At 37.8% G+C, this 12,059-nt stretch overlaps 1 protein-coding gene across 1 annotated transcript; it reads left to right on the forward strand.

Moving 5' to 3' along the window:
- The first annotated feature begins 855 nt into the window (after positions 1-855).
- On the forward strand, positions 856-6,416 carry nup35 (nucleoporin 35). Its single transcript, XM_022193200.2, has 9 exons — positions 856-1,162; positions 2,078-2,245; positions 2,339-2,466; positions 3,234-3,291; positions 3,478-3,586; positions 3,692-3,761; positions 4,491-4,619; positions 5,667-5,801; positions 5,899-6,416. Exons 1-9 carry the CDS (start codon positions 1,150-1,152, stop codon positions 5,974-5,976), a joined length of 888 nt encoding a protein of 295 aa, XP_022048892.2. The 5' UTR covers positions 856-1,149; the 3' UTR covers positions 5,977-6,416.
- Positions 6,417-12,059: the final 5,643 nt, after the last annotated feature.

Raw genomic sequence — 12,059 nt, forward strand, 5'->3', positions numbered from 1 at the left:
AAAGAGTATTCAAGCAATTGATAAATTAATCAGACTTCAGCACTGCGACCAGTACACCACATAGAAAAAAACATCATATTTCAATGTGGTGCAACATCAACGCATTCAACCCCATGCAAAGTTGTTTTTATACATTTAGCAGACTCAGTAAAACGCTGATTTTTTTTTCCGTGTCAGTGTTTTCTATTCATGAAAGAATCCGTGCAATGTCTCGATTTTTTTCATGGAGAAGAATTTGAACAATATAAGCTACACTTGTGTTTATTTGTCTTCTTTACTGACATTCCCTACATTTTTGTTCCTCCTCCTCTCTGCTTTGCTGCTGTAAAACTGCATATTTTTCCTCTGTTGGATCGACATGGGATTATCTTATTTTATTTTCATTGGTACTGTGGTTTTCATACTAGCAAATTGTTACACAAAATGATACATTTTAATTTTCAGTAATTTTGGGCCAGATATTGTAAGGGGAGAAATGTAACAACAAACAAGAAAAGGAACAAACAAACAAACAGAAATATAGTTCAAATTCATCATTAACATCTATTACACAGTATTTTACTATGTTTGGTCACCTGTTTGTGTCATTTCAAGCCAGAGGAAACATATTGGTCAAATGAAAGTTTGGGTTTAGCTATATATGCAAGTGAAGAAATGCCAAAAGCATAAGTTAATGTTTGAATGTGGGGTTTTTTTGTTTTCTTTTTAGAATAACATAAATGTGCACCGAAAAGACTAAATATTTCATTGTCTGCCTTTAAAATGCTTGAATTTTGTCTTATAGGAGAACTACATGCAAATATCGTGTGTGAAACTTGACTTCTCTGAACGCAACTTCGTTGTGACGTCTTCTATAGGCGCCGGATGTGCTCTGCAGCGCTTCTAGTGTAGCATCATCTCGAACCACCTGCACCTGTGAGCTCTAGAAACAAACTACAGTGGACTCACAACTGACTTTAATTGTATTATTTTTAACTAATTGTATACCTAAGTGTTTTATTTAACCTCAGCCGGGTGTGTCTTTTAGTAGCAGTGAGTTATAGTGGCGGATTAGTTGGCTTTGCTAGCCGTGTTAGCTGGCTCCCGGCTCCTCTCCTCGGCGTCACTTCCTACATTTGAAAATCGCGGCCAGAAAGTATCGAAGCAGAGATGGAGCTGCAAGGTAACCCAAGTTTTATCAAATCTTCGTTTGTTTCTGTTCTTTTGTTATCATACTATATTATTATATTGTATGTGATGTGTATAATAGCCGCGAGCCTGTTCTGACAACAGGTTAGCCGCATGTTAGCTCCTCTGCTGCTACCAGTGGTGTTAGTTTTTGTCCTTCAGATCCTCAACTAGATAGATAGAAGGGAAATTAAAGGTGTCCTTTAGCTTACATATGTTACATTTAAGAATTTCCTTAAATGTAAAAGGAAACTAAGGTGATAGGATAGAGCCTGTTTTGAACTGGAATATTTTATTATCGGCTGACTGAAAAATACTGGTGCTTATTATTTTTGTTATAAATAACAACATGTACATATGTTTAGGCGAGTAGTCGTGAATCATTGACTCACACGTTCGAAAAAGGAGGTCTTTTAGTAATGGATTAAATCTTGCAGTGATTTTTATTTAAAGCAACACTTAAAAAATAAGGTGTTATTTGAATTTTTATTACACTTTTTAAAGATGCTGTCATCTTTAAAAAGTGTAATAAAAATTCAAATAACAGATAAGGTTAATGGTACTTAACGATCATAAACAAAGGTTGAACAATATCCAAGTAAAGTAACATGGCAATAATCATGAGAGATATTGTGATATGCATTCTGATTATAGTGAGAATGGTTATTTATGCCCAAGATATTGTTGCGGCTTATTACTTTTGCTGCAGTTTGTAACAAATAAACACTTTCTCATACATCTGATGAATAAAGCCCCTTTCAGACCTGCACTTGAACACCCTGGTCACAGAATGCTTCTAGACTTTTAACCTTCTGTCTTCACTTCTAATAGTTTATTCTATAGCTTCCAGTCCTGATGTCATCCACTTGTCTTAGACCAGCTTAAATAAGTCCCCTGTCTTGTCTTTCAGTGGGCAGTGAGCCGATGACCCTGGGTTCTCCCACCTCTCCTAAGCCAACCTCTGGAGCTCAGTTTCTTCCCGGCTTCCTGATGGGTGACCTGCCAGCTCCTGCCAGCCCTCAGCCCCGCCCCTTCAGCCTGGCCACGCCCATTGTGGAAAGCACGAGCGTACATCGAGGTCGGTGGGACGACTTGATCATCTGCACGTCAGCTGATTTTTATTGAATGTTTATACTCTAGGTTTATCATCCTGAATTTATGATGCCTGTAGGCGGTCCAGGAGGTTCCGGCCTGCAGCCCGTCGTCCCGACTCCCAAAGATAAGAGTGGAGCCCCACCCGTTCGCAGTATCCATGACGATGTGATTACCGTAGCTACGCCACTCCATGCACACCGACAGGTTGGTACACAGCAGCTGAAGTTGCAACAGAGATGGAAGACATATCAGTAAAATTCATGCACAGTGGACAATTAAGCATCAATTTTGTCAGTCCATTTACAAAACTAGACATTCTTTTAAAGTACAGTAAGAGATGTATCTAATAAAAGATACAATGTAATGCAAAACTAGTATGTACAAGTCTAACCTATTTAAACAATGATGCAGCTTACTGTTGTAGGGATAGCTTATTTAGTGTACTACTTAACTGTACCTCATGTTGCTCTTCTGGATATTGCACATTGTAAGATTGTGTGAAAATGTATTGACTTAAAGTACTACATCTTACTAGGTCAGAGCTGGTAACATTTTACTTTCAATACAGCACAAGTCTGAACTACATGCAGTCACACTGATGGATATAATTTGAGTATTGTGAAGTGATATGGGACACATTTTTTCCACATTAAAGGCAACAATATTGGTCTAAAGCATGAAGTGTACATAACCCAATCATGAAACACCTTTTCTCGTTCACTTTGCTCTACGATTTCACGTCTGTTACAAACCGAAATGTCCGTAAATTTACAACTTGACTTCCATAAAGATATAAGCGATGAGGTTCACTGCAGATCAACGGGCATTAGATTTAGATATACAGACAGAAAATGTTTGGGAACTACTGACAAAACGTTTTATTGTGAAGTTAGAAAGTGAATTGGAAGTTAATTTTAAAATGTGACAACTGCAAGGAATAAAAAAAAAAAATCTCTCTTTCTGTATTTTAGGCTTTTCCAATCATGCAGTCTCCTCTGTCGGCGCGTCAGGCCTCAACTCCAGGAACAGGTACACACTCATATTCTAAGTTTATAACAACGCAAACACTGATCCACTACATGCTCATTTGAAATTGGTTTGTTTTGGTTGGTCAGAGTATTAATGACTTTGATTTTTACTGTAGGAAGCATTACAAATCTGACACACTCACTGTAGTTAGGATTAACTGGATTATACTCACCCGTGTCTGTCCAGGTGTGCAGCAGGTGTGTCTGTCTCCTGCTCAGGTGGATCCTTTCTACAGTCAGGGAGAGTCTTTGTCCTCTGAAGACCAGCTGGACCAGACGTGGGTCACGGTGTTTGGGTATGTCTACTACTAAATACACGCTGTATATCACACCTCTGCCTCTGCTGAGTTTACTTTAAACATACTGCGTGTACATTTACTGTGTGTGTGTGTTTGTTGTAGTTTTCCTCCAGCATCGGCTTCCTACATCCTGCTGCAGTTTGCTCAGTACGGAAACATCCTCAAACACACGGTGAGAAACAAACATCATTAACACTGACTCATGCAGACTTTAGACTACAGCATAACTGTGTTTGGTAATGTAGTCACTTTGTTTTTTGTCCCCAGAAGTAGGTGTGACTTGGTCAACATGTGTAATAATAATAATAACTGTATTTACATAGCGCCTTTGTAAAAACAGTGCTTTACAAACAGGGCAAAACCAAAAAGACAGATACTCAGGAAACCCACTGAACAACAGAAGGCTGGTCAGTTCAAATAGAAGGAGAAATCCATGGAGACAAAAGTGGAGAAATAGAGATAAATATGGTAACAGATTTCCAAAATAAATCAATATAACACTTATTATTTATAGAGGCTGCTGATGGGAACATAAGAATGCCACATGGCTCTTTTTTTGTAGTTCTTCATTAAATTGAATAGTTTTGTTCAGTGACTCCTGTTTAAACATTAAAATGTGTTTAATATAGTTTTATGAGTGCATTAGTAATATGTTTAATCTGCTTTCCTCATTCTGAGACTTTGTTTTGCTTTAGTTTTTGATGGAAAAGTAATTATGAAACATGTTATTTCCAATCAGTTGTGTTTTGTTAGTTTTTTGTAAAACTAAAAACATAACTGAACAAAAAGACAAAACAGAACTGAGACTAAAAACCGTGAATCTGAGGTTGGATTCACTCACGTGTTCATTACTTGGGTTTAATGATGTATACTATTGGATGTCCTGATGATGTGTTAACAGATGGCGTCTCCTGGCAACTGGATGCACCTTCAGTATCAGTCCAGACTTCAGGCGAGGAAAGCTCTGTCTAAAGACGGAAAAGTGTTCGGTGACTCCATCATGGTGGGAGTCAAACCCTGCATAGACAAGGTCAGTACCTGTTTCCACCTCTCTGATTGGTCAAGCGAGATCAACATATCTGGGTTTTCTTTGTGTGTCTCAACTCAACAAAAACTAAAGCTCCAGTCAGAGATATCAGGTGTCATGAAGGTGGTTCTCAACTTTCTTTAACTCAGACTTTCTTCACATAATAGGAAAAGTTTGACATGTTATGTGGCTGTTCTTCTGCACAAAATGAACCAATCATGTCCTACTTTAGTTATCAGGTTGTTTTAATGTAGAACAACAAGGAATTTAAAAATTAACATTAAATAATTCTGCTCCTGCAAATTGTGCAGGACAGGAATGTTGGTAGAAAACTGTTTATCGTGTGTTAATACATTTATGTTACTGATCAATGCAGCTGATTACAGATAACCGACAGCTGCACATTAGAGCTGTTAAACTTTAAACTTCATATATTTAAACATGATATTGTATTGAAGTGTGTTTAGGTCTGACACTGTCCCATAATGCAGGATGTAAATGTCATTTTTGGCCAAATCAAAGTGAAATTAATGTTACTGATAGAATATTCTCTGTAATAAATACCAATAGAATAATCAATGTTATGATCAGTGTTCAATCAACTGCCGCAAATCAAACTTAAAAAACATATTTGTGATTTCTGTATCACCAGCTGATTACATGGCTGGTTTCCATGGCAATGCGATGCATACAGTGTGTGATACTGTAACTACACGGCTTCATTTGGCGGTTTTAGTAACGTACAGATCAACAGGTTTACAGATAAAACATTTTCCCTTAGCTCTACAGCATCAGTTACCATGGAGATCTAGCTCTACAGCATCAGTTGCCATGGAGATCTAGCTCTGTAGCATCAGTTGCCATGGAAATCTAGCTCTGTAGCATCAGTTACCATGGAGATCTAGCAGGTTAACAGAGCCTTCATGATTCTGAAAACTCTGACTTTAAGTGAACATACCTGCTAATACACTAATCTGGCTTTGCAGTGCAGAACTCTGATGGGTTTGAAGTCTAAATAGAGATGTCATTTATGTCTTTTCGTGTCTCTAGAGCGTGATGGACAGCAGTGAAGCCGTCTCCTCTCCCCTCTCATCCTCCTTCTCCTCCTCCGTCCTCCCCTCTACACCTCGATCCGCCATCAGACCGCTCAGCGCCACCTACAGGAGCTCCGGCAGCGACTACCAGGTGACCTTTTGGTTCATTCTGCTTGAAAATCTCTTAAATTTAGAAAAAAAACTTGCAGCTGGTTGACCTTGTAAGTAAATCTGTGTCTGTCTTTTAGGTTGTGGCAGACAGACAGACACCCAGGAAGGACGACAGCTTCGTCTCCAAGGCGATGGAGTACATGTTTGGATGGTGACACGGCACAAAGCATCATGGGATACCTGCAGAAGAGAGAGGACAATGGATGGACAAATAGATGAACTGATTCACTACAATGTGTGAGTGTGTGAATGAATGTGTGGTGAAATCTTTCTCTCTTCTTTTATAATCTGCGCTTTTTTAAATGTCTTTGTTGTAATAAAGTCTCTCTTTGTTTTAAATCAGAAGTCATGTTCTCTTAGAAGCCACACATCCTCACGTTTATTTAAATATATTTTAAGTATGCCAACTTTATCCCCTCTTTTCCCTTTACTTTGTTGTTTATCTTAACGTGTGTCAAAAACTGCAGTTCCTTGACTGGCCACTAGAGGCTCCAACAGCAAGTCAATCCTCATAGACCTCCATGTTAAAATGTTCAAATTTACAGCAGAAATGAACATGTTTACAGTCTGATTAAAGAAATGATTTTGGTCTCTACAGCTGATTTCCCGCATTCATGATGACTGTATGAGGCTGGATTTTTAATATTTATTGTATTAAAGCTTATAATTATGCATCATTAAGGACAGTGCTGCTTTTAGGTGACACTTGGGTGAACAGTCTGACTCACTTCAGCACCACCTTTTTCATTAAAGTTTGGATAAAGTAGGAATTAGAGACAGCTAGAACCACTACATTAAGCCTGCGTTTGAATATCCGTGCTACCACACCACATAGAACCAGAAACAGATTTACTATGTCCCTATGCATAGTATGGTAGAAATACCAGGATATTTTATGACACTGTGTTGTATTTTGTAGTACGCAAGCAAGAAAGGTGTGTCATATCCAACAGGGTTTCTGCAAAGAGTTCACTAACGGGTAAATTACAGACTGCAACGTGTATACAGTATCTCAGAAAAGTGAGTACACCCCTCACATTTCTGCAAATATTTAATTATATCTTTTCATGGGACAGCACCGTAGAAATGACACTTTGATACAATGTAAATTTAAATGGAATATCTCCATAGGGGTGCAGAGGAACATTTCCAGTAACCATCCCTCCTGTGTTCTAATGCTACATTGTGTTAGCTAATGGTGTTGAAAGGCTCACTGATGATTGGAAAACCCTTGTGCAGTTATGTTAGCACATGAATAAAAGTGTGAGTTTTCATGGAAAACATGAAATTGCCTGGGTGACCCCAAACTTTTGAACAGTAGTGTATATAATATCAATTTAATGAGTTTTAAACCAAGATTCCTACTGTTTTTTCTAGAACAAACTTTTGAAGTCACATAGCAGATTTCACTACTAGACGGCCAAAAATATGGGGCAGTTTTGTTTATCTGCAAACCAGCTGCCAGTTTTGTTCCCAGTAGCATCAGCACTTCATGTTGTCAGTGATGACTGTATGAGTGGAAGTTAATTCTACGTTTTCTTTTCAACTTAAACCCTTTTTTGCAGCATCTACAGTTTGTTTACATGTAAAACAACCTTATAAATGCTACTGCTCCTTTCTGTTTAATTAAAGTAGTAATCATTTGCACAATGTTGACATTAGAGGCCATTTACTGGCATTTAAAAAGTTATTTACCTCCATAAACTCACAGCAACACAAAAAACAACACATTTCGTCTTGAATATATGCCATAAAATGATTCTTTTATTACTTTGTTCCCAGTAAAATGCACACGCAGTGTCCTACACTTTCATGCAGGAAGATAAATTAAGAAATTTATGGTCATGCATTAAATACTACAAGTGTCTTCTTCGATTTAACCATTAACCACGGTTTTATGATGTTTACATAAGGAGTTATTTGGTAATAAATAGATGGAAATGGGCCCCTAAACAGCTGCTTCAGAAAGAGCTTTTTTCATATTTACAGTCTCTGGTGCATCTATGCAAATGACTCAAGATGTTAATAATTATTTAGATGGTCATAGACTTCATGGTTTGGTTAAATGATGAAGAAAAGTTGGTTGTGCAATGAACGCACATTAGTAGATTAGTAAATGCGCAGTAAATAGTGGCTGTCTGGATGTATTTTGTCCAGCAGATGGAGCCACAAGTTCCTCCACACAAACCTCAAGCATTTCTGAAAGCTGACAGCATGTTAAAAAGTTCATGTTTGTTGGAAATACTTTGGAATCAGATCCCAAAATTACTGAGGTTTGAAGTGCCACATAGAACAGAGATACATACGGTTGTGTTTTAAAACAGTGAAAATTAAAGGCTACTTGCCACGCCCTGGCTGTCAGTCCTACGTCAAGTTCAGCCACATATTTGCAATAGGCAGGTTCTCCTCGGTTCTTTCACTGTCAGTGTGACTGAATGAGTCACAGATCTAAAATGAGTCACTAATCTAAAAAAAAAAAAAGAGTCAGACAGGTACACGAGAACAGAGGTGGAAGAACAACTCAGGATTTTTTGAAGCAGTATCACAGCAGAAAAATGCTGCTGCAAGAGGTCATATAAAGTGGCTAACAATAAAACTACAGGTATCACTATTTTTAATATTTACATTTTTCGCTGTTTTTACAAGTTTTTTAAAAGATACATTGGTTTTTTTGTTTTGTTTTTGTTTTTACCACCCGGCAAACATTGTTTTCCGGAAGGTATTGTTTTGAGCTGCATGGTCTTGGTTGGTTGTTTGGTTGCTCGATAAAATATTGATGTAGCCTCACCATATTTGGTACACAGGTGTACCATAATAAGACACAGGTCAGGTTCGCATTTGATGACCTTGGCCTCATTTTCAAGGTCACAGGGGTCATCTTTGTCGCCGGGCGGTCCAAGTTTGGTAAAACTTCTTGTTAAATTTTTTTTCCAGCACCCTTGTTGCCAGATGTTCCCCATTTCTTTCTTTTTTTGTTTTACAGTGTACCATATCACTTGAATAGCTGCACATAGTTGTTTCTACCTCTGCTAAAGAACCCTAGGTTTTAGTAAAAGTCAAGAAGGGCCTGTTTTTTTTCCTCTCACTAAGAATTCAGTGTACATGAGGGGCTACGTCTCAGAGGGGGAGTTTCAGGGGGATTTCCTCTGCATCAGCTTCACTTATCTCCTGTCATGTCAGAAATCTCTTGCAGGTTGACCTTTGTCCCTGTAGCCAATTACCTGTAGTGTACCTGATCCCAGCAACATATGGTCTCCTTGGGCCTCCTCGGCCGGCTGGTGCTGCAGAGCGGGGATAAATGAGGAGAACAGGCCGGACAGACAGCCTGCAGCGTTACCAGAACAGAAGGCTCGCTGCCACGGAAACAGCAGACTGAGGGGGGGTTGGAGAGGCTTTGGATGAGCTTATTCCTGACCCAGCCTGGTCTGACAGAGGACATGTGAAACCGTAAGATAAGGCCACATTTAACCACCCTGGAGGCCCCGATCTGATCAACCTCTGGAAACCATCCAACTATGTTATGCAGTATAAACACTGTCAAAATTAATGTTTTTTATCAACCATATTGCTTGACAATTTACTGTCGTTTTTTTTTTTTTTTTTTTTTTTTTTTTTACAGATTTTCCCTGTTTGTGAAATTAAAAATAACTAGTAAAATCACAGAAAAAAAGTGTTAGTTTAGAAAGTTTTTTTTTTTTTTACAAAAAATGGCCAAAATTGTAATAATATCTACATCAAAAATCTATATTTTCAGAAAGCTTTCATAAAAATTTTGTCTTTTGCAACATTTGAGAGTAAAGTTAGCAGGTTTTTAGTCTTTTACTATTTTATAGATATTTGCTGTAGTACACAAGTTTGTTTTCATAAAATGATAACATACATATGGCATCTGTGAACATTTAAAAACACACATGCAGGAAAGAAATACATGTAAAACAGTGTGGCTGATGCAGGTAATGACACATGTACATTATCCTGGGCATATTGTGAGACAGTGGGCCCATAAAGGAGAAAGACAGGTGTTCTTTGTGTATCTGTGCAGTTATATGTGTAGTTTTGCAGCTCTTTTTTAGGCATTGTGCATATCGTAGTCAACAAGGAATGAAAAATAAAGAATTTTGTCTGATTTGTTAAATTACAGATAATATCTTGTCTAAAGAATTGGAGCGTAATGTACACAATAGACACAAAATGGCTGAAACGACGCACACTAAAATGACTGAGATGCAAAATGATGAAAGAGATGAGTGAAATTAATATTATAGATTTAAAAAAAAACACCTGCAAAGACACATAAACCCTACCTGTATGAGATGTAGAATGATTTGTAAAGATGCAAAAAACCTAAAAAGAGATGCAAAGAGAATATAAGTAGATACAAAATGCCTGCAAAGCAACAGAGACTGACCACTATGAGATGCAGAATGGCTGCAAATAATGTAAAATTATTGAAAAGACATGCAAAACCACTACGATAAATACAAACGGGCTACAGAGAGACAGCAAAGTGATGCTATAAGATGTAAAATGACTAAAAACAGTTGCAAAAAGAACACAAACAGACATTAAATGGCCACTTAAATGGATGGCTGTGAGATGCAAAATGACTGTAAAAGATGTGACATGGCTAAACATTGAAACAAAAAGATCCCAAATAGACACACATTGACAGCAAACAGAGAGAAAAACACTATTAAGAGATGCAAAATGACTCAAAAGTGCAGGAAAATGAAGACAGTAGATACAAAATATCTGCACAGAGGCAAAAGTACCACTATGAGATGCAAAATAACTTAAAAAAAAGAGAGCGAGAGGTGTAAGGAACACTCATAGACACAAAATGGGCACAAACAGGCACACATGTATGAGTATGAGTGACACAATGACTGTAAAGGTGCAAAATGTCACAAAATGGCCACAAAGACAGAGAAAAGTACCATTAAGAGATGTAAAACAACTACAAGGTAAAGCAAAAATAACACATTAGACACAAAATGGCCACAAGCAGACAGAAATGTACCAGTATGAGTTACAGAATGACCGTAAAATGGTTAAAAATAGAAGCAAAAGGTCACAAAATGGTCACAAAGACACTGAAAAGTTCCACTATGAGATGCAAACTGGCCTGACAAGACAGAAAAGTACCACTATGAGATGTAAAACAACTACAAGGAGAAGCATAAATAACACAATAGACACAAAATGGGCACAAACCAATGAAATGTACCAGTATGAGCATGATGGCAAAAGATGTAAAATGGCTGAAAAGACAAGCATAAAAAACACAACAGGCACAAAATGGCTGCAAAGAGACAGAAAAGTACTACTAAGAGATGCAAAAACTATGATAGAGAGAGGCAAAATGAACGCCACAGACACAAAATGGCTAGTATAAAGAACACAAATAGACACAAATTGGCTGCAAAGAGACAGAAAACCACCATGAATAATAAGATGACTTCGGAGAGAAGGAAAAATAATGCAAAGAGGCACAAAATGGCCACATACAGATTGAAAACGAACAGTATGAGTTGCACAATGGTTGCAAAAGATGCAGAATGGCTAAATAGAGGAGTGTAAGGAGCAAAACACAAAGAGACCTCAAATATAACAGCCACAAAGACAGAGAAATACTGGTATGAGATGCAAAATGACACAACAGACACAAAATGGCTGCAAAGAGACAAAAAAGAAGATGAGATGCAAATGACTAAAAGGAGTACCAGAACGTACATAGGGACACAAAATGGCTGCGTACAGATCAAAATGTAGCAGTAAGAGTGAAAAATAGTTTAAAAGTTGAGCATAAAGATACAAATAAAAACAAAATTGCCTCAAAAAGAAAGAAAAACACTCTGAAATAGAATACGATTGAAAAGGGACGCAAAATGAACACAGTGGACACAATATTAGCTGTGAAGAGGCAGAAACAGATGACTACGATATGCACAATGCCTTAAAAGAGCTACAAAACTACACAAATAACTGCACAGATACACAAAGCACATCTGTCTTTCTTCTATATGGGCCCACTGTCTCACAATATGCCCAGGATAATGTACGTGTCATCACCTGCATCCGCCACAGTGTTTTACATGTGTTTCTTTCCTGCATGTGTGTCGTGAAATGTTCACAGATACCATTTATAAAAACAAACTTGTGTACAGACACTTCAAGAAATAGGCCAAAGATGTACAACTCAGCCCATGTGTACCATGTCCCCTATTCTACTTAGAAA

Source organism: Acanthochromis polyacanthus, chromosome 14 (genome assembly GCF_021347895.1).
Source record: "Acanthochromis polyacanthus isolate Apoly-LR-REF ecotype Palm Island chromosome 14, KAUST_Apoly_ChrSc, whole genome shotgun sequence".
Lineage (NCBI taxonomy): Eukaryota > Metazoa > Chordata > Actinopteri > Pomacentridae > Acanthochromis > Acanthochromis polyacanthus.